This window comes from Anopheles merus, chromosome 2R, assembly GCF_017562075.2.
Source record: "Anopheles merus strain MAF chromosome 2R, AmerM5.1, whole genome shotgun sequence".
Lineage (NCBI taxonomy): Eukaryota > Metazoa > Arthropoda > Insecta > Diptera > Culicidae > Anopheles > Anopheles merus.
The window spans coordinates 245405-271615 of NC_054082.1; the positions used below are offsets into that span (position 1 = coordinate 245405).

Sequence of the window (26211 nt, forward strand, 5' to 3'; positions counted from 1 at the left end):
AGAGTTTAGTATCAATTAAAGCTTCAGCGGTTCATTCGATTGTGAGAGAATTAAAAAAATCCTAGGTCATTGTCAGTGTAGACGAAGCGACGAAACAGGTCAGTGTATGGGAAAATGCATTCACGCATTTGCGCCAGCACGCACGTCATTGACGCACTCGCAAATCGATCACCAGCGGCAGATGTAACTAGATGGCTGACATCGTTTTTCTACCGAAAAAACCTTGAGTAGAATTGTTCATGCGCAAATTAACTACGTTGGGCTCTCGATAATGCACCTTTGCCGACAACGTCAGTGGGTCGATGTCGTTTGCTAAAAACATGACTACGCGAAGGTCGATCGTTTCTACCTCGCTAGCCACTGGCCTTCGTTGTTCGTGTTGCAAAACGACTTATTATCAGTCAATGGAGCAAACGCTTGGCTAGATATAGTAATGGTATGTCGATGTAGTACTGTGTTAGGCGTGACCCACCTGGGAAAAATGCAAATGCCAATAGCTACCTCGAATACTGTGCGTTCGAAGACACACGCGAGCGGCATCGTTGAATGATGCGACCTGACTGTGTTCTTAATTTTGAAGCACAGTTTTTCAGAATGTTGCGTTTGGGTATTCCTTTTTAACTCTCCAACAGTAGTTGTAAATGGACAAGGATTTTAAGCTCTTCGAGCTCGCAAACTGTAAAAAAAGACTGAACGACAAAAAGTAGAATACACCGGTTTTTCTATCGGAGTTTTATAACTCAATTATGGCCTAGGATGTGCTCTTTGACAATTGACACTCTTCGGCATTACGACGAAAAAGATGCTCTAATTGAATTACTTTATGGTTAAATTGATAGCTGAGCATAGCAAGCGGTTGGCTTTGTGATGTTGCCGAAGCCTTGTAAAGGATCAAATCGCATAATTTTGAAAGGAAGTACTGACGGACTAAAGTGGATGGAAAAAACAGGATAGAGTTGGACGGAGCATTCAGAGACAACTACATGAATATCAATACTAGAACAAGAAATTGTGGACCGGAGGCATTGTAAAACCATAAAACTTTATTGAATGGTACCAAAATCGGTCCCTTTACTTTATTTTCTCAGATGTATTTAATTGGTCGCCTGCGCATTCGTTTGATGTTTTCAGACGATCTTTTTTACTTCTGTCTTCTTTTAAAGAAGATTGTTTTGGAAGAATTGTGGAACAGCAGCCAGATCATTGACTATCGCAAAACAATTACCAAAAAAGTTTTTTTGCATATCGTAGCCTGTTATTTTCAATAGGTGCTACACTACACCTCCCTAAATCTGTGCGATCTGTTATTTCTTGATTACCAACCTCAGGATAGTCAATATATGGTGGCTCCGTTTCCTACGGGGCTTGAACCCATGACGTGCAATATTGTTAGGTCGTGCGAGTTGACGCCTGTACCACGGTACCGACTAGCAACATATACCAAGACAAATTATTCAATCTAATGGTTGCTTTTCGTAGACTGAGGAAATCCTAAGCAAATATGCTGACAACAGAGTGAAAATGCCCAGCTAACCCAAGAATGGTCAAACTTTCAACTAACCATCTTTCGTTTCCTGCACCCCTTCTCATCCCGGGCAAGAATTCACACAACATATGCGAGAAACCTGATCGAGACAACACTCATTGTTTAATATTCAATCTACATGCGTTCTTCTCCACACCGAGATTAGTGCGCATTTTTAATGGCTCGCTCGTTGCTACAATTATCTATAATTTATCATAACTATCAATTTTGGAGTGCTAGAGATGAAGACTACCTCATGCAAGTACACCTGAAGCGCGTTTCGATAAAGAAAAATGACACAACAAAACGTGCCACCTCATTCCACCTCTCGTGTACAATGAATAAGTGACCGTGAACAGTATCCATCCGACTTCCTCGCTTCATTAGACTTTCTTCTTTTCCCTCCATGTAGTGCTAGATGGTGGTCATTCAATGTGGTCACTCCAGGGGAGACGTTATTGAACCGTCCCGTGAAAGATCCAACAGTGAGACAAGCCACAAAATGACAAGACAAACGAGTTTGATGGTTGTTTATGGAGGGGACGCTTTCAAACCGTAAGAGAGGATAAAAAAACATAACACATCTATACACCTCTAATGGGCGAAAAATAGAACTAGCCCAACTTCATGAAAGGCAAAGCCAAAAGTAAACCCCATAACAAAGAAATAAACCCGACCATCGTCTAAAGGAAGCTATCGAGCAAAACAACTGACACACCAAAAAGGTACAACGCCCCGGTAAATACACCGATTGTCGGCAAGCCAATGCAACGCAGTTGCTACAATAAAATATTTGGAAATCTTCATTATGCCATTAGCCCGTTGGGTGGTCTCCTTTACTTTCCTGACCAAATACTTTCCACGATCCTTCCTATGCCCCTGTCACTGTACTCGCTTTTCTGTTTGTGACCGGTTGTCCACCCCAGGTGACCCTACCGAAACGCTATCTGATCGATGTCGGGTCGGGGCTTTTGAGGTTTTGCAAGATGCCACACAGAGCAAATCGTAGAATAACGGAGCCTTTTCTCGTTTTCTGTCACTATTAGCGTAAAAAGGGGCGCACTGTTGTTATCATATCAGCACAATCAATTATTACACTAGTGTTTATTGCTTTTCCTTAAATTTTCATTCGTATAATGATTTTTTTCGAGGTTTTGGATAAGAAAACAAAAGGTTCAATTATATGACACATCACGTCATCATTCGCTATCTACAAATTTGTTACTCATAGCATATCCCTAACACGTATGATAAATCGTAAACTGATGCTCACAATTCTCACATTGGATTACTTCTTCTTCTATGGCACAACCACCGTGGTCGCTCAAGGCCTGGCTGTACCACTACTAGTGGGCTTGGCTTTCAGTAACTTATTGATTTACCCATAGCAGGAAATTCAGTCCTACGTATGGGAGCTCGATGCATTTGGGGCTTGAACCCATGACGAGCATGTCATTAAGTCGTACGAGTTGATAACTCTACGACGAAATCGGCCATTAGATTATTAATCAATACAATGTTGAAAAATTACTATTTGAACAAAATAATATATTTCATTTCATTTCAATTTATAGTGTTTTTTTCTTCAATATATCATCTTAATATAAAATTAGCTACATTATTTATTTTAGCAGTATATACCATTTCATCACACTCACCTATAACCGTTCAAGTATGATTTGAAATCATAACTAAAACTTTTGTTCGAAACCCAAAATAACATTGACTATCTCAATAAATTTGCCTATTCTATCCTTCCACAACACAGCTCCGCCAAATCGATGTATTCCTTCTCTGTATAGGGAGAACGAAACATTGCTTTGCATACCGCTGTTTCGCCTGCAGATTCCAGTTGATTGCTCTTCACGCTATGGCCAAGAAAGGGAATCTTTACCGATATCGAGTGCATCGTCTTTATCTTTTTACAATACACAAGAATTTGTCTAAGAAAAACAGAAATAACTTTGGGAAGGAGGGAGCAATGATTTTTGTATGCTCCTAATTAACCCCTTTCCTGTGTACAACCATCAGATCCTTTCAAAACATCCGTGCTGCTCTTTTTTACTTATTATTATTTTTTGCTTTGTTGACTGGGTTATGTGGGGGAAGGGATATCCTCACGGCTCTACCTGTGCTGTTACAACACTCTTCATAGAACTCGTTCACTAGCGGTAAATTTCAGAGCGCGCATTCGAAACAGAAAAGCGAAGGAGGCCGTTGTTTTTCTTTCCTTCGTCCATAATTCTGCCACTCTTTTCGTTAGCATAATTTCTTCCCTAATTGTTAAAATAACAACAGGTCTTCTCCACATGCACATATTCTTCTCGCTAGCATTCGCCCGTGACGACAAAAGGTTGTGCTTTGATTACCCTTTTAACCGTTCATAGTTCATACAAAATGATCAGGTATTCTTCTAGTTCTTTAGAGTTTTAAACACGCCTAGGAAGTTCAATGTTTCGTTCCAATAGCATCGAAAAATAAAACATCTTTTAACAAACTGCTGAGGTATCGAGCTAGGGTAGCTTGCTGCTTGCAGGGGATTTTCGAAAAAGTGTGGAGATTGTTATGTGTGATTTTTTAAACATAGTATGTCCTGTTATTCTTGTTTCAACATGTTTTTTGTGGTTTGTGGTGAATGAAATACATAATCAAGCAGGAGACGAAAAACTGTGTCACATGATATATCCGTTCCTGTCAGATACTGCGTTTGTGTGCGAATGTGACATAGCACAACTTTGCAAGTATTTGTGCTTGGGAGACAAAAGGACGTGTTTGCGTCACATAAAACCACATAAGAGCAGAAAAGTCTTTCGCTTCGTCCACCCATGGCAGGTTTGCGAGAGAAAAGGAATTCGAAGAGACAGCAGTTTAGATTCCAAAGAGAAAAAATCTGAGCATGAGCAGGATGTGACTGCGCTCAGAGAATGCTGTGACACTTCAGAGCATAAGTCGCAGCATCCCTAAATTTAAAAAAGTAGGCGTCACCGCAATGACAACGAAAACAATGCGACGCTTCGCAATATTGTCCCCGTATTTCCTTATTTATTTGTCCCCTTTCGTCCAATATTCTGCAAGGACACTATAGTTCAACATAACACTGTATACACAGTTATGTACGTATATAGGTTTGTAACTGCGTTCTCCAAGCAGAACCATTCTGAACTAAATAGCTTCTATACGTTCTCTACATGGCAGGAATATCAAAATGACAATTTCAATGGTAGGGATGGATGGTGAGCAGGGTGCCAAAGAATATAAAGAATAAATAAATATAAAGAATAAAGACCGCACTAACTAATCCCTGGATACTCTGAGAGGATCCGTTCGAAACCATCAATGATATCAATATGGTTCGTGGAAATTTTGTTTGCATCGAAATAATTTTAGCTTTGAATTATCCATTTCATATCACTTAAATGTCATGTACATACATTTTCTCTTGTAAATACAGAAACAACTCAACATGCTACTACATGAAGAAATGTGTCAAAAAAATCCATCAAGAATAATGTTGTAATAACCTTGTAAATGGAGTGATATAAGCGCATTGAAAAAGTATATGACAGAACTGTCGCACGCCACAAGGACGATATTATGAGAAATAAGCAAAAACCCTGATCTACAGCCTTCGCCGAAACAACGGTTGTTCTGTTGATTTGAACAGCACAGACTTCGCCTATATATACAGTCCTATGTCGTTCGAGTAGATTTGCTGGTGTTGGTGCACTGTGAGGTGCGCTATGCAATCGAAGGGATTTCTTTCCCACACAGCTCCGTGATGCCGGCTTATGTTTTTGTTCTCAGAAATGCCATTCAGCTTCAAAGCGTTTGCAGGAAGGAGCGAGAAGAAACGATAAAAGGCGTCAAATGCGAGAGCGGGAACTATGTTGTATCCTGGCCACCTATCTAGGATAAGACGGTATAGCTTACTATATTTACACAACCAACACAACCACACAAGTAGGTGAACCGATTTCCGCAGACTGCAGTCGGTGACATATCGTAAATGCGAACTCAAAACCTTTACGGAAGGAAAGGAAAGCAGCTGAGAGATTTTAGTGACAATCTTCTCCTACGCTCTCTCAACATCATAGTATGCACGGAGCTACTGCTTTGACGCAAGCAACTCCTCGCTTATTTGCTCGGTGACAAAGTAAGGACTTTTTCTTATTTCCTATACTGACCACACACACACAACGCTTAGCGTGTATATATAATAATTACGAGACCCACCGCTTTGACGACACAATCCGGTGTGACACTCGCCCAGTAGGAAGAAGCCAAGCGTAACCGACCAATCAGAACGATTCGTTTAACGGTGTCCGGCGAACGTACGGCGGGAGATGTCGCTGTCGTTCGCGTGGTCGAGCATTTGATTCCGCCTACCTTTTGAAGCACGTGCTCTTTGCTTGCACTGACAAAAAGACATAACTTTTAGAACAAACAGAGTTTTGAACAAGAATGTGTACATAGAAGAATGAGAGTAAGATGTACTCTTCTTGCAGAGAAGGCAGTTTTGGCAATCTAGAATGAATGTTAAAATTGAAAACAAACAACCATCAAACTGGGTTCATTGATTATTTTTAGCCTAAACTTTTTTGATATATTTAGAATGAAATTAATCTATTCATCGTCTATAACTGGCTGAACTTCCTGGGTGACATTTGTGGTAAGTACGCATCCTAAGATTTGAATTGCCACTTTAATTGATGGGAAACTAGATAGTTTTGTAAAAATGTTCTTCTAATTATTTGCTGCACTATGCGGCAATCTTCTTCGCATTGAATTTAAGACTCAAAAATTGTGTCGCTACTGAAGCAATGCGTGACCGCAGGAATAATAATTTACTTACACCGAACAAACATTCTCTACCTTGAATCTCAGAAAAAACGCGTAAGCTAGATGCAACGTTCACAGAGCATCACCACTACAACTACATCATACGCAACGTTCTTTGAGAGAGGGGAGGTGATGCTACATAATCCACATAACAAATGTAGCCTCTCTGGTTATTGCTCGTTCTCTGCTTAGCACACGTTTTGTTACGCACTTGAAAACCAAGCTTCACCTGACTCGCCAAACCAATACATGCACAGTCAGCGATCGGCTCTGCTCGGTATTCTTCGGCAAAGCTTGTTACTGGATGCAAGGGGATGGATGCTACATGTAGGGGGTGACTGTGAGTGAAATAGCAATATAATGAAGCTACTGCGTTTTCTTTCTTGTGCGTTAAAAATCATCATGTTGCGCTACACGAAAAACAAGTTTCTAGGTATGTTGCTTATGTTGAGCGCACCTTACACTTTCTAACAATACATTGCCATTTATTCGAAGTCCATCAAGCGAGTGAGACCGTCGGACTCTGCCTCTCTTGGCTGAGGTATTTACTTGAGTTAGTGTGTGTCCCTGTCCCTAATAAAGGGAATTTTGCAGGACGGTTTAATGAAGACTTGTGATAATGTAAAGAAAATAATCGCAATTTGAGGAGAGTGAAGTGTGAATAGTTAAAGTGTGCAGCTGGTAATTTGTTCAGTTTCTTCCGAGTAGACAACTATCTTTGTGCGATCGATTGCCCTCAGTAACATTGAAAATAAGTTTGAAAACTAATATTCAAATTCCGAATTCATTGCTTGTTACATACTTTCGGAGCACCTTTGATAAAGTGAAGTGAACCAAAGTTGAAATGAATGCGGAAGTAAACGGATGGGTTACTTCAAAGGCGTATCAAATGTGTGACAAACCTGCGATGAATATGGTACCGTAAGTGGAATCGTGCATATTTTGTTCATGCAAAGAAAAAAAAATTGCGTGCTAAACGGCTTTGGCGTGATCCATTCTAGAAGTGATTTAAGCGTTTCGATCCATCAACAATTCTCTTCAGTTTGAGAATTAAAGCATTCTTCTTTGTAACAGCAAGGTGTCACTTTGATAAGTAAAGGGAGAACGGGAAATACTAAAAAGTGTATGTGTTGAAGGATGTGATAGTAGCAGTGTGTCATCAATTTACGTACAACTATATACAAGCAGTGATCATTATACCGCAGGGAAAACCAACTAGAACATGGCACAATAAAAAAACTGCGCGGTCTCCCAGATTACCTGCCACAAATAATGGCTAACTACATTACAGTGGAAATAAAACTGTGAGTGTAACCGGACTTGTTTAAAAAATTAGGTAAGTTTGTAAATTGGTGTTTTCTCAAGTGTCCTTAAATATTTGTTCAAGTAGTGTGCCTTGTGAGTGATTGCATTGTGATAGTCTAGTGTACAGGTCATGTAAGTTAGGGGGAATAACATTGAGGAAGACCACATTATACGATTGTGTGTTCACTGCAAGTGTCAAGTTTTTGATTGACGTATCGCAAAGCAAATGCATTTTTTGCGGCTTCTTGGCGCATCCTATGAGTGTAGATCAAGTCGGCGGCTGAGCTACTGATAATGTGTCATCGAGTTCGTCCGGATCAACATCGAGGGCATCGTAGGAGGGAACTCAGATCGGACTACAAAGTGACTGAAGAAAACAGAACACGTCGTCCGGTGTCACAAGGTCCCAAACGATCGAATTCTAGAAGATACTGGAAACTAGATGCTCATTGCGATGGCGCCAGCTTCAGCTGGCACACCCATTGTATGTTAACAGTTGGAGGATGTGTTGTAGCGTGTTACTTTCTTTTGTTTGGCCTCGACAAATATTATTTCAAAAAAAGTCGAATAGATCATCCAATAGTTGTGATTGAAATGGCAACATAAGAAGATTATTCTTGCAATCTGTGCAATTAACATGCACAGCAACTGGAGTCAATTCCATTTGACGATAAGCGCCGGACGCAGTCACTAAAACGCCGACTAAAGCCTTATCGAAGAGGCTAGGCCGCGTGCTATTTGTATAAAAAAACAACAACATTGACTGCGACACTGACATGCTGTCAAACGGCAATACCGCCATCGCCGCCGGGGTAAGAGGCAGTGACCGCGTCTTCATCATCATCATCATCATCGCCGTCTTCTTTGTCGTGATCATTTATAAACCTGCAAACGAGTCTTATCGCTTGAAGAGTGTCAAAAGTGATCAACCGTACAAGCGCTGGTAGTCAACGCCAATACCACTTTCTGGTGTCACTGCACAACAAGTTGTCACAATGAGATTCGCCGTGCTGCACAAGAGATGGGAATAAAAAAAATCTACCAGTTTTCACACTATCGTTTTTGAGCCATTAACGCACAGTGCTATTGATTTACGTCACACATCGTTGCCTGGAATAGAAAGAATGACCTTGTCACATAGACATTATAAAATACTTCAAAAAGGCATGTTATCGCAAAATTTGAAATGAAATATGCTACTGTTCTGTTTTATTACTGTCAATCTTTAGCAATAACTTTGCATACCATACATAGTCACCTACATAAACTTATCTGGTACATTAGTTGTAAATATGTTTGAAAGCCATCTTGTGTTGTTTGTTCACATTTTAGTACACTCAAATCGTTATGTAGCTTTCAATATATGTACATTAAAAGAAAATAAATCAAATATAGACAGACTTGTGACAGAAATAACTCTTCTCACCGGGAGACAAAGGAAATAGAATTTCCGTAAAGATACCAGCTAACGCAAACCAATGTTTTCCAGATGACGCAAGGTTATTTTCTTTTGTCACCAAAATGTGGTTTCTGGTGAATCTGCGTTGTTTACTCGTTTGCGTTTTCATCCATCTTCTTTTTTCCACTTTCCTATACGGTAGATTTTGTAGGAACATAGCGACAAAAAGAGCTTCTAGATCAGGTCACCGTCAGCAGCTAGGTATGCTGTCAACCCACAGCGGGATGCTTGCCCGGCAACGCGGACCAAACTGATCCATCTGAATCTTGGTTTGATTTGTTATTGTTATTACACATTGATTTGTTATGGTTAGCGTCAAACGGAACGAATCGGCTATGGTTCAATCAGATTTAGAATTGACGAAGCACGTTGAAACAGACGAACAGACCAAAGCAGAGCAGATGAAGGAAATAGAAACTGACGGAACATAGACTCTTGGGGAACGAGTGGTGTGGTGGAATAAGTGAAAATGTCACTCGTTTAAATCGTGAACTGTCATCCCGCATTTAAACGATCGTCACCTCACACTATATTCATCTATACTGTATATTGATACACAACTCATGTACGTAAGATATGAGTACGAGAATTCGACGAACACACCAAGAGCTTAAAGGGTGATAATCGGATTACTTATTAAAGTATTAGTTTCAAATCGTGTTTTAACAGATACACTCGTGAGTTCATACAAACTCTCAATATATTTAAAAAAAAACTAGAACATTTTGGGCAACTTACTGCACAAAAAGACTCACAAGACAGTCAGGTAACAGTGTCTTAAACGCCATAACTTAATCAGTAAAAAAAAATAATACATCAAAATTGCTACGAGCACCTTAAAGCAAATGTGAAAGAAATGCGATCATCAGATAATGCCTATTGACAATTGCTCTCAACGACCTTGAAGAAAGCTTGGCCTTTTAACAACGCTAACGTCGAACGGAGAGTGGATTCGAACGCAGAATAAGCTAGCCGTCCACGGGGACACGTTAAAGATGGATACAGAAGTAATTAAGCTGCTCAGACGACGCACTAAGGTATTACCGCATTCGTGTACATTTTGTAACATTTTGTTTATTTGTAGTAAGAAGAGCCTCAGTACTAACGCGCGGTCCGGTTTTACTGACGGCTATTACGAAAAAATAGTAGGTTAGTGGATACACTTATAATGTAAAAAAAAAAATATTCTGGGCCGATCTCTGTTCGACTATTGAAAAAGTTCAGTGTGAAAATGTCACCGTTTTATGTCAGATTTTATTACAGCATGCCTCAATGTGCTGCAATGCCAATGGCGAGAACGATGACGATCCAAAGGGTTATTAATATTTTATTGAACAGCGGCCGTCCGATGTTCGTTAGGATGATGGGGCACGTTTGTACGATGACGCGACGCGATTTTTCTTCTTCGTGTTTCGATCCAAATTTTTTCATTCCGGAATCCTCGTATCCAACGTGCGAAGACAATCTTGACGGGTTCTAATTGTAAAGGCTTTCAGCGGACCGATACGATGCGAGATGCGACGAGCTCTCTTCGCTTTTTTATGGATCAACGCCCAAAATCACATCCGTCGCAAGCGACAGGACACCGATCGCCGTGAGTCTGTCGATCATCCTCTTTTCCTCCATCTCAAATCACTACCACCCTTACACCCAACACACTCTTTCAATTGCACATTCCCTGCATCTTGTTGGTGCTGCCTTATTTTAAGCCATTTACGACACTTTCGGGCTTTTTGGTGGCCGCTGACCGCAAAATGAACGATTCATCATCATCATTGCCATCCGTCTGTTCGTAGAGAGTTATCTTTCAGTCTTTGGAGTTGTCTTGAACATGATTGTGTTCTTGTGCTATGTCAACCGTAGCGTTGATGCGGTTGACTCCTAACAGCGGGAAGGTTGAAATAAAACTTATTATTGGTCACCAATCGTAAACCTGGTGCCTGGTCTCCTTCTTTTCCGCCGACTGTTCACCTTTGCCTCGTTTTGTGAGAGGGATCATTCTTCTGCTGGTCAGACGCGCCTGATACAAGTGGCAGGAATTTTTAATTTACAGTTGACCAGCCGTCCGTCGGGAGCCGAGAGTTTTATGTTTTTATTGCTCGGTCACCATGCTTCATTTGCTTCTCTTCGGGACTTGAAGCGCAACGGCCACTGTTTTAGCCCCTTTTAGCCCCAAACCAGGACATTGTAGCAACCTGCCTAGTCTTACTTTTCTCGCAATCTTCTGAACATTCATAAGAGTTTGATTTAAAATTCGACCCCTATTTAGAACTCTTCGGGGGTTTGCCGCGGCACAGAACCGCACAATGATTATCGCTTTATGGGCCACAACCACATAGGCTTTGGTCGTCTGCTGTCCTCGGAATATAATCTTCATGCAGTACCATACACGCTGGGGTATGTCTTGCGGAAAAGAACTGTAAAAATCTGTCGCCTTCCGTCTTAAAAGAGAGACGCAAGAGATCCAGTAATTTACAACTTCACAAGACCAATGCATCGTCGCGGCAATGATCAACCGATCCTTCCTATATTGGCGTTGCAAATTTTTTCCCGGAACACATCACGAAAGATTGAAGTTTTTCGAATCGCCCTATCCGAAGGGTATTTACAATCTCTCAAATGAGAAAGATTGGGGAGATGAAAAATCGTAAATTTTAATTTGTCATTCCAAAGAATGAAGTTCTACTCTGAGGTGGAAAAGAATGTGATGAAGAAGAAAAGTGAAATAACAATATAATGCGGCATACCGCCTACCAAGACGCCTTCACGGTCGGATGGAGAGATTAATCACGGATTCGTATGGTTCTGCTCCTAACGTAGTCATTTTCTTGTGAAGACAAAACAAGCGCTTGATTAGTTGTCCAAGCATGACGATTAGATAATTTATCAAATAATTAAGACAAAAGAGTGTGCGATCTTCCGATCATTCCGGCCAAGCAATGGAATGATGCCAGCAGTTACTCATTCAACTCGGGTTTATGAATTTGAGAAAAACGAATGAAAATAATAACACTTGGATTTAGAACTGCACAAACCAAATACAAATACAAAGGCTTCCAAACATCAAACCCTCTAAAGCTACACCACATTAAGCTGACCCCACTTTGGTTTTGATTAAAAGATCCATCGTCTATTTTGACAGTTTGATATTCTCTTTGCTAGGCGCGTATCTGCACGAAGTTTCGACGCCGACGGTTGGACGGTTGGTTGTCTTAAATTAAATTCAAGGTTACAAGGAGTTTGTCGGACATTGAAGAGCACACCGTTCAGATTCATCTTTTATCCAGCGGACACATGCCAGATGATGGCGTATGTCGAAGTACGAATGTCAAAAACTTAGTGATCAGAACATTAATCATCAGCGTTCGTCATGGCGATCGTAGTTCGCTTTCGTGACAAAGAACGCCAATAAGCACTGGGTGTGACAAGATAGTGGGGGTACAAGTGCCAGTGTCGACCATGTATAGAAAGGAAAGTAAACACTCAATGTACGCAGGTTATCAATGAGCAAGTCTTTCATAAACCCCATTTCGTCACACGTTTTGTGAAAGAAAAAAATTGAAATCAGTTCCAAAACTATATATTTCATTAAATAAAATCGTACATAAGTTGAAAAAATCGTACGAAGTAATCATTGCTTTTTTTTACGAAAATAAGAAGCTGCCACAAAATACATAATTTGAAACAGTATTTTAATTAATTAAGTTTGGTAAAAAGGGACTACCCATGAAAATCTTCATCGAGTTGTCGTGTGAGTTAATCACCATCAACATTACCGCGGTCCAGTTGTACACGCAATCTGTTTTATTTTAAATGCCGATTTAGAATTGAGTTGAAGAGTAAATCACCATACCTGGACGGAAAGCACTTTTGAACTACGCTTTTTTATTATTTGGCAGTTAGTTTTTCATTACCACATAGCGGACTTACAGAGTAACTGTCGTCTTCGTTGATGGTAGATTGGTGCAACTTTATAACATTTGGGACCTCATGCATGTACCGCTTCAGAATAAATTCGCTCTCAAAAACACTATGGCATGGCCCCAGCGCGGTGATTCGACAGCCAATCCTTTTTGGATATGAAACGTATGGAATCCCTGAACATCTAACCATCCGTCGACTTTACACCGATCGTACTATGATGCTGTCGCGACATTACCGCATCGCGATCTACCTTTTTGTGTGGTGCTAAAAAAACAGCCGTCAGTACTTTGCCCCAACTTCCTTTACCCCCTGAGCAGATTTCACTAATGACAAATGATTGATTTGTCCCTCATTTTCGTCAAAAGGCCGGTTGCTTTTTTGAGACACGGGTAAATTAATTGATGCGTGCATACCATACGCGCCGAATGTGCGCTGTCATCAAATCCGTCTGATCCCATCGTTTTGCTTTACACATTTTATTTAGAAGACACATTAAACTACAATCTTCTACCTAGGCATCTTTGAGATGATCGGATTGCTGAACGGTTTGTTCTTAGGAAAATGACATTCTGTCACATTTAAGAGTTTTTTCATATTGCGCAAGTGTCTTGAATGTTCGGTTTTATATGCTTGTATTACTATTTACAATGTTAACCGTTGCCAAGGCGAACGGGGTACAATGCGTAAAACAAAACGAAATAATGAACAAAAAAGACAAGCTCTTACGCTTCCATTACAACCGGAAGGAAACATCATTTTCCCCTCTTTCGATAAATCGATGTAATTGTGCTTAATTTTGTAGGGGTCGTTATTCGAGCTGAAGGTTGTTTTCGAGAGTTGCTCGGAGATAAATCGATAACCCGATCTTGGAGAAGGTCTGTTAAGCTTGATATTTTGTAGAGGTTGGTCTGAAGCATTAAAATGTGGATGAAATTATCAAAAACTAATCTTCCTCCACTGCGCTGGAAGACATTTGTTTCCTAGCAGGAGTCCGTGTTGTGCCGCTGCCCTGATTTATGACAAGGAATGACACTTAATTAGGGGGTACAGATAACGTCATCCTTAGTCTTAGACTCAAGCAAAAAGGTTCCGTCACCAGAATCGCTCGATTCATGGTTTTTATTTGAAAATGAGTGTTTCTTTTTTGACAAAAAACATCTGCAATGAATATGCTATGCGATCGCTATGTCGATGGAATGGACACGAAACACCACAACAAATAGACTCTATATCTCCAAATGCTAGTATAGACTAAATAAAAGTAGAAAAACACAAACAAAACATTTAAAGTGCTTTTCCATTTATCCACCGTTCTGTCGAAAATACAGCTAAGCAAAAACAACAATTGAAAGTGACGTTCAAAGTACTGATATCTTGCTTTTATTCCGAAGGGTAGAAACAAGACGACCCAATTTACCATTGTTTTGTCAAATAAAACGAAAAAATTGCGCCTTCAAATATAAAAAAAAACATAAAGCATTGCTTTGCTTATGTCTCCGAAAGGTCTGGCTAATTTCCAATTATTAAAATAGGGGTTGAATTTCAACCAAACTTTTCGGTACATTAATTTCACACAAATAGCACAACCATGTTGTTTGGCGAAGCATATTGTGTAAAAAACATGAAGCTGTCGCACAATGCCATTGGTGTTTAACACTTGCTAAAGTTTGTCGTACAGAAAATGGCTGTCATTTGGTTATGAAAAGAAGTTTTATCAACATTTGTTCGTGTTTGATTCAAGATGTTAAGTGTAAGCCTAAAAAGTGTCATGCATGTTGCGTTGTTATTCTCTCCACTCCTGACGAAACACGACCATAAGAATCGATATAAGTTTCAGCAACATTCCAATGAAATTGATAGTTCAGAAATCCACCAACTGATTTGATTTGTATAGGTCACTGCCATGAATACATTTAATGTATTTCCTTATACTCGTACTTCTATCGCTCTCATGTGAATTACCTATAGATTTCAACTCAATCCTGGATAAAAACCATAGGTGTGAGAATACGAGAACGGCAAAAGATTTTCCGCATTTTATTAATTTACAAGCGTGCGAAAATGAACGTCACTGTTCTACGTTGTTGATCGATCATATCGCGACGTAATGATCTTGTACTCTTGGTCAATGTTAAACATATAGCGGTATTTGTGAGACCACTGGTGACCTGTAATATCTACACAACTACATCCAACAAACAGGTTTGAATCGGCTTGTGCTTATGGAGTATTAGTTATTCATATCAATTTATGAAACGGACAGCCACAATGAAATCGAACGATCACATCAACAAAAAGCAATGAGACAAGGGATCTTAGGACGATCCCATGCATTTCCAGTATGACTCAATGTGTGATGTATCCTTACGGCAATCGGGCTATTAGCGCTTACGCACGCTAGGGTCCTTAGCTAGCAGGCTAATAATTTTTTGGTTAACGTGCTCAATCCTCGCTACAATAACTACCTTACACAATGTTGTTAGGAAGACTGGGACTGCGATCAACAGTAGACGAAGTGGTCAAGCCACATCATTTTTATTTATAGCTGCCCCGACGTAGTGAACGTTCACAGTACAGCCTGTTTAATCCAATGTTTTATTCAATTTTGCCAGCAGTGGTGTGGTGGGCTGTGAAGAGCATTTATTGAGGCTGTCACACACCCGGTTGGATCATGCTGGATGACGCATCCACTCTTCCGGCCAATGATCTTTGAAAGAAACAGCAGATCGATTGACGAAAGAAAATGATTTACTCGTTAAATGACATTCCTCGCCGTTTCTTTGCCTGGGTCTGTCAAATATCGAGGCATATATCCAGCACAGCGCTCGAGCAGTCTTGCTATAGCGGCTGTAGAAGTGAAGGTTAATCTTAAAATAATTGAAAGGCACACATACAGCGACTAAGATGATGCCGTCCACTGTTGCGGACGACCACCCGTCGATGCATGCAGACAAACGCGCATGCGTTGATGTATAGTTACAAAAACTGCATAGCATTACGTTGCAACTGCCTCCGCTTCGTGCCCTTGTCTGTACTATCTACGTTGTGAGTTTCCATTAAACAGGAACTGTCACTGTCGTTGTCTTTTCCAGTGCTGGCAGCATCAATACGTCAATACTAATGATGGTGGTACTCAGTTTGTGCATGTCGTAGCTGTAATCGACAAGCGACATTTCTCCTGTTGCCATTAATCTACTCAACTCTACAACCACTACGAACCAACACTTGATCTTTACTGAACGTACTTGCTTCGATTAACTCCATAGATTCCGTCGTGCCGGGTATATCATCATTACCCATTATCTGAAATAAAATTTCTCGTTTCAACCAAACCTGATCGACCAAACCTCACACTTGTAGTTCGTTACCGGTGACCGATGATCATTTGGAAATTAACAAATTTTTATTTAACAATTATGAAATTAAGAAATTTCTACTCTTTTCTTTAAAAATGAACTTAAGCTTTACCTGTCTAGTTATTTCATGAGCTAGAGTATATCTCCTTCACTTGATAGTTAGCAACAAGCAGATTTTGAAATTGTACTCCTATTCATCACACACTTAACGATATATGTATAAGATTGTTAAACAATTAGACACATTTTTTGAAATGTTTGCCACATTTGTTAACAATAGACTTTCGTATTTTTTATTTTGCTTAGTATTAGAATAATTTAGTAAAATAAGCCTTTAAAATGGCGACATGACTGTGCAGATTTTTACATTAAATATATATTTAAAAAACCATTTTAGGCTATATAAAGCGGGCCAACGGTTTTGTCAATTTTTACTAAAGTCTACAATAATAGAACAAGCAAATAACTGTGCCTAACTTATATACAACAGATAAATGAAAGGAGAGTTAGTTTATGTTGGTTCTCTACATGCCCATGCTATAATCAGCTAGAGTATACTTTATGCAAAAGTGATTTTTTGCGCATAACTTTGCGTTGATGCTCAGTTAAGCACATTTTGATCTCGTTTCACCGTTTTATCTTTCATCTGAATGAAACTTTGGCGACACTGAAACGGATAAAAGCAATAAAAGCAATCGAAACCTTATAATATCTCCAGTGACAGCTAAATCACATTAGCAGCTACCCTTCAAATAGGAAGCTCTCTAACTCCATTCACGCTGCATCTGGTTTAGTGGAAGAAAACATAAGATTTCTTATCTGAATTGTGAATGCAATACGAGCACTTACGTTATAAAATCTATAAAACCCTATGCTATACTTTCCGACTGGCCGCTTCTTGTCTCTTGACATGTGCGCTTTTGGATGTTACAGCGTCGTCATCCTTACCATAACATGCTTGAGGTCTTGAACGTAAAAGGTAGAAAAAACGGCTGACAAGTAAAAGGGGTATAGTGTTTTTCGTTTATGGTCCATCTTCCTACCGCCCTATCGTTTTAAAGGTATGTCCCCTTTTATTCCCCTGACCCAACAACACTATTGATGGGCGCCTGTTTCTTTTTGAAAGGCAAAATTTCTGAACGGATGAAACAATAAACAAACCATCAACCTCCTGCAACTGACATTTGACAAGCCTCGGGTCCAATGTTTAGAAGCGTTGTAAATCCCTCCGCCGCGCCCAAGAGAACTGGGAAGGGGAATCGGAATAGGTGAAGGGGATTGAGAAAATCAAACATTTGATTAGTGAAAACAATTAATCTGACCCCATACCAAAGAATGAGAAGGGTGCGTCCCGCACACACAAACAGTCGTTAGACGAGAAAGCTGCAACTCATCCTACCCAGGATCGATTATTTAGGTTCTAGAAGCGATTACCGAGAGATGGATATGGTTTTAAGCGTAAACTATGTAGGAGAGGAGCTAGATATGGGTTTTAGAAGAAACTGGTTTGTGGCATGATGTACCTAACAATCTTTGTTCTTCTCATTTTCCATTGCAGATTGTTATTACTCAGCATAAAATAATCGTGATATACTCTCCACACGATGAAAACGGCACCATCACACACTGCAACACATTTAGTGAGTACGCGCTACGGCGTGCAATCGTAACGTACCGTCGAGTTTGGCCATTCGCTGTGAAACGCAGGCAGATTTACGCACAGGAATACGTACGGGCTGCGGACCACTACACATCAAGTTACCCAAATGGTTATGTCGCCCAGCAGACGACTGTCTTCACCAGGTATTGCTGCCCATCCGATAAATATGCATTTGAGCTCTCTGCAACTGAACTCACAGCTGCAACTCAATGCTCAAATGCACCAGAAGTTTACGGTCGGACTTACTCCAAACCACATGAGCGGATTTTTCAAGAGCCCATCGACTTCTCCGAGCAGTATTAATGCGAATATGAGCAACAGTGGCGCCAGCGCCTTGACAAGCTCCAGTCACACATCGTCCAAGCCGGCAACCAACGGTAACAGTGATCGTAATTCTCGTGACAACTCTACTCCCACTAGTGCCAGCACTAGCAACAGCGGGAACAGCAACAACAGCATGCCTTCCGTTACGGAACTATCTGCACATCCACTCAATCGGCTTCAATCGATGCAGCCCTTTGATTTCCGCAAACTTTCGGCTGCTGCTGCCAGTCTAAGTGGATTCACGGCGGCAGGTCTGCCACCACCGAGGCTAAGCCCCGAAGCAGCTGTTGCTCAGCATCATTTTAATCAGCAACAAGCAGCAGCCGCAGCCGCATACGCTGCCAACACGGTCAAACGACGTAACTCACAGACCTCCTTGGATGCGCAGGCGGCAGTATCTCGTGAGCATGCTGCAGCTGCGGCCAACTTCATGAATCTGTCGATGAGTGGCCATGGTTTACCCTTTCCCTTACCACCTCCACCACCACCATCGTCAGTGGCCATGTCGTTGGCAAACTCGCTCAACCACTCAGCCGCCGCAATGGCCGCAGCTGTCTCGGGCAACCCTTTGGCAGCTAGCTTCGTCGCTCAGTCATTTCCAAACCTGCTGGCTGCTTCAGCCGCCCGCGAGTCAACTCGTAGTAAATCACCTCACTCACACCACAAACTGCCGCATAAAGCAAGCTCGCATGAGCAACACAAAAACTCTTTGGACAACAGCACTTCGAATGAATCGGGAATCGTACGAGATCATCGGGCCGGAGACGGGGAAAGAGAGTCGTCAGCAGCACACCATCATCAGGAACAGCGTGATCGTGAACGAGAAAATGTTCTAAATCTGAGCCGTGACTTGGCAGCTGCAGCAGCGGCTGCAAATCGTCGCCTCCAGCAACCACCTTTGCAACCTGGTGCAGCAATGTCTCGCATGCACCATCTACCACCATCGTCTGGAGGTCAGCTTAAGAAGCCTCCTTCGTCTCCAAGCAGCAAGCGGCAATGGGGTGCAATCCCGCCCAACCTTGGTACACAGTACGTCAACCCAGCGACAGGAAAGAAACGCGTTCAATGCAATGTCTGCTTCAAGACCTTCTGTGATAAGGGTGCCCTAAAGATCCATTTCTCGGCTGTACACCTGCGAGAGATGCACAAATGCACTGTTGAAGGTTGCAGTATGATGTTCAGTTCGCGTCGTTCCCGGAACCGGCATAGTGCCAATCCTAACCCAAAGCTACATTCTCCGCACCTTCGTCGCAAAATATCACCACATGACGGTCGCAGTGCCCAACCTCATCCTATTCTCCTTTCCACAGCGGGTATGCCACTTCCGAATGGTCTTAGCCCGTTACACCCGTTCGGTCCCGCGTTCCCTCTTATTCCACCCGGGGAACACCTACGAGGGCATCCATCGCTCTCGGCATTAGAGTTCAAGGCAAATATGGAGGCCAGCATGCATAGACGGCTCGCTGCCGAACATCATCATGCGCAAGTGGCAGCCGAAAAGCATAATCGTGAAAGTGCACGCGTTTCCCTGAGCCCCGAGAACTATCGGTACCGCAGCAGCCCCCATAGTGATACACCTGATCGATACATGGGCTCTTCTTCGGGGGCGTCGTCGGGAGCACCACATCTAAACAGTTCAGGAAGTCGACTGGACGACGAAGACGGCGATGAAGACGAAGACGATGATGATGATCGCAATGGAATCGTCATTGATGGTAACGATGTAGATGACGATGTCGAAGGGCACCAATTCGACATGTCACTAAGCTCAGAGTCAGAAGACGTGAAGTCATTTGGCCGACATGAAGACGATGAGGATGGATTTTCGGAACGAGGTGAGGAGGAGCCACAAGACTTCAGCCTGTCGAAACGCCACAACAGACCCTCTACGGATGCTGATGACATTGCTAGCAATAACGGCGATAGCAACGGTGAAGTAACTCGTGATGATGTTAATGCATTCCTTTCAAGCAATAAACGCAAACGCAAGAGTCTTAATCCCACCAAATGTGCCGTGGTTCCTTTGTCTCGGTTGTCAAACAACGAAGACAATGAGGAGAAAGAGCCAGCAGCGCGAACCGAAGAAGAAGCATGTGAAACATCGATTCCACTGGTGAAAAAAATTAAGATAGAATCAATCGACGATGATCAACCTGTAGCTTTATTGAGGTCGGAACAAACAGTATCGCCAAGTTCAGAATCGCCAACCGAGCAGGATTCAACAGTGGTTTCACCTTCTCTGCAAAATGGAGATTGCGATAAAGAAGGTAAGGAGAGCAATGCTAACGAAATTGAAAAAGATGATTCATTAGTCTCCGATCGAAGGCCCTCAGGGGATGGAGAAAAAAAGGTAGTGCCCAATGAAACGGTTCGTGTTAAAGCGGAACCTACGGAGGAAGGACTTCAAGAACAATCCGCATCGGAAGCCACCGATTTGTCGTTAGATCTTTCCAAAAAACAATCTCGTTCCAGTCCTGATGTTAACGCGAATGAAAAATTCCAGAGTAAGTACTCGATTGATGTTCGACCATCGTCTGAGTTGCTAGAAAATCCGCTTTCATTAATACGCCCAAAGCAAGAAGTTTCCGAAAACGATCGCCAACGCCCGGGCTCGGCAGACAGTAAGAAAAGTGCAGGTGACAACTTTGATTCGGCTAACACACTACGGAGGCTTGAAAATCTTTCGCATGGTCCTTTGAATGATATTATGATTCAACGAGCTGCAGGGCTTCTGGGCGGACCGCAGTTCCCCCCGCTAAGCTACTTGATGAATGCAGCGCCTCCGAGCCCGGCTAGGTCACGCAGTCCTTCTCCACCGACTTGCCAGGATCACGAGCTAGAAGATTCGGACGACAACGTGGATTACTGCGAGGAAGGAAACTGTTTCAGTGATCCCGACGTTCCATTAGACAAGGACAACCCAAAGAAATGCTCAGCTTGCGGCAAACTTTTCCAAAACCATTTCGCTGTGAAGACTCACTACCAAAATGTACACCTAAAATTGCTTCATAAGTGCAATATTGATGGATGTAACGCGGCTTTTCCTTCAAAGCGTAGCCGTGACCGCCACGCTTCAAATTTAAACCTTCATCGAAAACTTCTTTCAACCACAGCTGATAGTAATGAAACAGTTTTACCGATGGAAAAGCATCAACAGCAACAGTATACTGGGGCAGCAACTTTCCCCGGATCAGCTCTACCAGCTGAATTTTTGGCCCGTCTGTATGCCGATTCCCAAAAATTCCCTATGAACTTGGAAGCAGCATTCAAGAATCATGCACTCGCTTCGGGTGGTTCCGCTTACTCTGATCATTTTCTAAATGGATCAAGTACCCAGCGCAGTTTCCAATCGGGTGCAACCAATCCCTTCCTGTTCCCTCCTCTTGGGGGCCTCGCCGGTTTCCCTGCGTTGTCTCAATTTTCTCACCTTCTACCGCACCCGTTAAATGGCATCGCTACACAATTATCGGGTGATGGGACTGCTGCAGCTGCAAGTGGATGTGGTAGTGGCGGTGGTGGTCGAGTATCAGCGTCTAGATCCGAATCTCCTATATCCGCTTGTTCGCCACCAGTTACCACCAACATTCCATCACCTCTATCACAGCACGACAGGACGACACCGAATTCTGGCAACGGAGGATCATTTCACAGCTCAGCTTCAGAAACACGATCAACTATCCCAGCCAATAACAATCGATGCACGCCGGACTCGTTTTCGTGATCAATAGATGGAGTGAAACACCGTTGCCTTCTAAACACCGAACCATAGGTCTGTTGTCACAATGATCTCGTTTTATTTTAACTACTTCTATATATTCGGACTATTCACTACGTTAATAGAATGAATGGCGAGTATACTTATAGCTTTTAATAGATTGAATAGAGCTTTGCTACTTTCTTTGAAGGGTTAGGAGATAAACTTATCTACTCTTGAATTCACTCCATAGCATACAGAGTAACAGAAGCTACCATGCTTAAAGTAATGGCATGATTAAACGGCCGTTAATTAAGTGCGGTGCCTACAAAACGACTGTGTAATCTTAATCTCAAATAAATGAATTTATCAAACAATTAATCTCCGAGCTTCCTTATGGGCAAGGAGCAGAATATCCGGGGGAATGTACCAAAACATTGCGTATCTCGTATCGTAATTTATTATTAAAACCTTTCATTGATAATCCCGATATATGAGATAAACTCAATTAAAAAACGATAACGTAATCACAAACCTTCATTTACATTGTAAGAAATGACGTAAAGGTTGCTTTAGCTTGGGTTAATGTGGATATGGGTAGCTACAATTAGAAAAAAGGGGAAAATAATTTCTTTTCTTCTTAATCGTTGCGTTAGGGAGATCATCACTATACTTAAGTGCCCAGTGATATGAATATATATGTACATTGAATACTAGAATGCAATGAAAATGTAAGGCACTCGTGAATCATAACATATTTGTAGTAAAATCGATTTCGAAAACAGTTTGATTGAATAGACAAACTATTTCCATAAATTGATATTTGATTCGATTTCGAATTTTAGCTGAAGGTAAAAATCCAAGCTCATGTTGATCTACAAAGTGCAGGAATAAGGAGGAATATAAATAAGCTTTGATTTAAATTGGATCAGAAAAATTAAAAAAATCATTTGATTTTAATGTTTGCTAGGTTATTTTGATTACAATTTTTTTTTACGTTAACTTTGCGTGGTTCCTAATTGTAGAAAACATTCAAGTAAGCATGCAAAAAATTGTACATTTTAGTGAACTGTGAGTCTCATTACAACGATCTAGCAATATAAGCATACAAAAATGAAGAAATTGGAATTATGTACCTCTGACTCTGTCTCCAAACTACTCTAGTTTTTAACATTGAATTGACAAACAACAAAGATAAAACGTTGTCCTTGTCGACAAGTAAGCACATGTCTGTCAGCAACACCAAAATCTTCCATGATTTAAGTTTAGTCTTAGAAGAATGTGAGAATACTACTCTTGTAGGAACAGTAAGGCAACGTCGCAGAAATATCAAAACTAATCTTGAGAGCTTTTTACTTTACTTAGGTATTCACAACGCACTCCATCTTCGTGGAGGTTACAGATTAAGCGTTCTGCAGGTAGTGATTTCAATCACAGGCGTTAGAAGTCGTTGCGTTAGCAGCAAACATCCTATTCATGAATGTGCAATATTTTAAGCCTCTATCTAAGACTGCGCTCAAACTTATTCGTTGCGGAAGTAAGCTAGATGTGTGAACGGTAACTCAAATGAAACTGTTTAATTAGTTTCATTTTTTTCACTAATAACACAGAGAGTCATACGAACACTGTGTTTCATGGGTTAAAAAGCATGTGCTGTCCTGTATAACAAATATAAAATGTATCGTTACATAACGATCGCTGATTGGATTGTTAGGATTGAAAACAAACAAGCGGAGAGCATTTCCAAACACACAGTAAAAAATATTAGAAATTTTTATTTCCTAGATATTATCAACGATGCTCTATTGGAACTGATAAAGTCTAGTTGTATAAATATACACATAAGAAAAGAAAAATAAATTCTGATGTAACTTAGATAAATATTAGTTCCTCTAAAGAGGAAAGATCAGTTTATTGTACTACCTACAAAAAGCAAAAATCAAGCAAAAAATTGAATCTTCCCACCTTCCCATTCAGCGAGGGGAGTAAACAAACATGGAAAAATAAAATATCTTACATGAATCTTGATACAATTCGTTAATTTCTTTTTGATATATTTCTAGGGGTAAACTCAAAGTGAGAAACCACAACTCGTAAAATTGTATGGGTTTGTATTTGAAGTAGTTAAGTCAAATGATTTTTTTTTAAACTATGTTACACAACAAAATCATTTTTGCAACATTTTCACAACATGCTGTGTGCTATAATCGTTTCAATGTTATTTTCCATGTGATCACCTTTCATCTCAATTATGTATCCAGTAAGTGGGAAATGCAACCGGTGCATTATTTGTGAAGCGTATCTGTATCCTATTTTAGATAGTCAAAGTGTTTCATTTAGAGACAAGGATGATGTGGTGGTCCCGTTCTATTCGCGGCACCATAGGCTACAGAATAAATAAATAGATCCTCCAGCACCTGCTGCATTTAGATTATCCATCACCTCCCGATTAAAATAAATGGGGGAATGAGCCGTAGCTGACTCCCCAACGCTTGCCCAATAAGAGCCAGCAACATACTCTCTAATGAAATCACTACCAATACGTACTAGCTGTAGTCAAAGGCGAAGCTATGGTCGTTGCAACGCGGAGAACATATTCATGGCATGTCATCGAAATCGCTTCCGGTTAAAGGGAACGAACTGGTTACGAACAAGGGAGTCGATAGGTAAACACTGAACTTGCTGTTACTGCTCCGCTATTATGCGCCCCATAGTTTGTGTCAATAGCAGGTCTGTCTGGCATGGTTAGCTTTTCGCCCAAGGCAAGGGAACATACTTTTCGGTAGTGTTTGCACATTGCTATATGCAGGACTCCTCCGGAAGTGCAACCCATATCAATTTGTTAACAGTACAGTTATTTCAACCGCTTGCAAGATCGGGCCAGTTTTTCATATTTACAATTAGCCATTTTAGTGTTGCAATATGTCTGGGGGACAGCCACTCTAAAAGCACATTCTAGCGGGATTCAAATTGTTAATTGTGTAAATTAGTTAAAAACATATTTATTTCCATTAAACGATTGTTCTGTTTTGTTCAACGGGCTAACTTCAATGTAACATGGCAGTTGATTTATGAAAATGATGAAAAGAAGATTTCATTTCAGGTGGGAGATACAATTAATTAAATAATAAAGTTAAAACATTTTAAATTAAATATTATTTAAATACAAGATATTATTCTTCAACAATTACTCTTCGTTCATGTCATAACAAGCTTTTAGTGGAAAATATTGTTTGTCTGTATCCTCAGTTGTTTTCAGAAGTGCCTGTATCCTCAATTGTTTCACGAATATACATGAGCGTCAAATTACTGTTTATAACAAATTGCTTACAAAACTCAAATTCTGGTTATTTTTATTTATTTATGATAAACGGGCAATCCATGTTTCTTAAAAGAATACATGATTTGACTCTCTCTATTCTGCTAAGAAAACATACTTAACAGATTTTTCTTAAATAATCATGCAACTCCAACGTATATTCGGAAGCAAAAATTTTGATGATATGATTCACATTAAAATCTGAATTAAAAATCATTTCAATCTATTGCTTCTTAACGTTCTTACTGTCTATTTTGTTTATTTTTTGTTATAGTTTTTACAAAACTTTTACAAACAAGAATATTTAGTAAAATAATCGTCGCACTGTATATCAAGTTGTCAGAAATTCTAAATTTACAATGTCCAGTAACACATTGAACCTGATAAAAAAACAAAATATTCGTAATTGTACCGCATTAAGCTTTCAATGGGTGGAGTTTCAGATACAGCACGCATTATAGAACGGAGTGCAAAAACTAAAAGAGACAAATGCTCATGTGGTTGAGAGTGACGGAGAAATCTATGGTTGGGATAAGGATATTCGTTGCTGTAGAAAAGGAATTCAATCGTATAACCCTGCGTGGTACGCAAGAATGGGAACATTGTGGTTTCAGCCTTGTCGCACATACGCACGAATACAACGATGGTTGTCATTCTGCGGACTCCGCCTCGCAGAAAATGTTGATGCTGTGGTCAAGATCGACGTTTACTTTTTACTCTGCTCGTTGAATACGCGCCATATTCCGCGGTTTATCATCATCAAGACCACGACATCGGCGATTTGTCGCAAACGTTTGATGATCAGG

General features: G+C 40.8%; 1 protein-coding gene across 1 annotated transcript; it reads left to right on the plus strand.

Annotated features, from left to right (window-relative positions):
* The first annotated feature begins 6860 nt into the window (after positions 1 to 6860).
* LOC121589223 lies at positions 6861 to 24108 on the plus strand. Its single transcript, XM_041907962.1, has 3 exons — positions 6861 to 7045; positions 7439 to 7700; positions 17967 to 24108. The coding sequence occupies exon 3, from the start codon at positions 18175 to 18177 to the stop codon at positions 22111 to 22113; it is 3939 nt and encodes a 1312-aa protein (XP_041763896.1). The 5' UTR covers positions 6861 to 7045; positions 7439 to 7700; positions 17967 to 18174; the 3' UTR covers positions 22114 to 24108.
* The last annotated feature ends 2103 nt before the right edge of the window (positions 24109 to 26211 follow it).

Coding starts and splice junctions, on each gene's coding strand:
- LOC121589223 (XM_041907962.1), top strand. CDS start 18,175: ATGGTTATGTCGCCCAGCAGACGACTGTCTTCACCAGGTATTGCTGCC.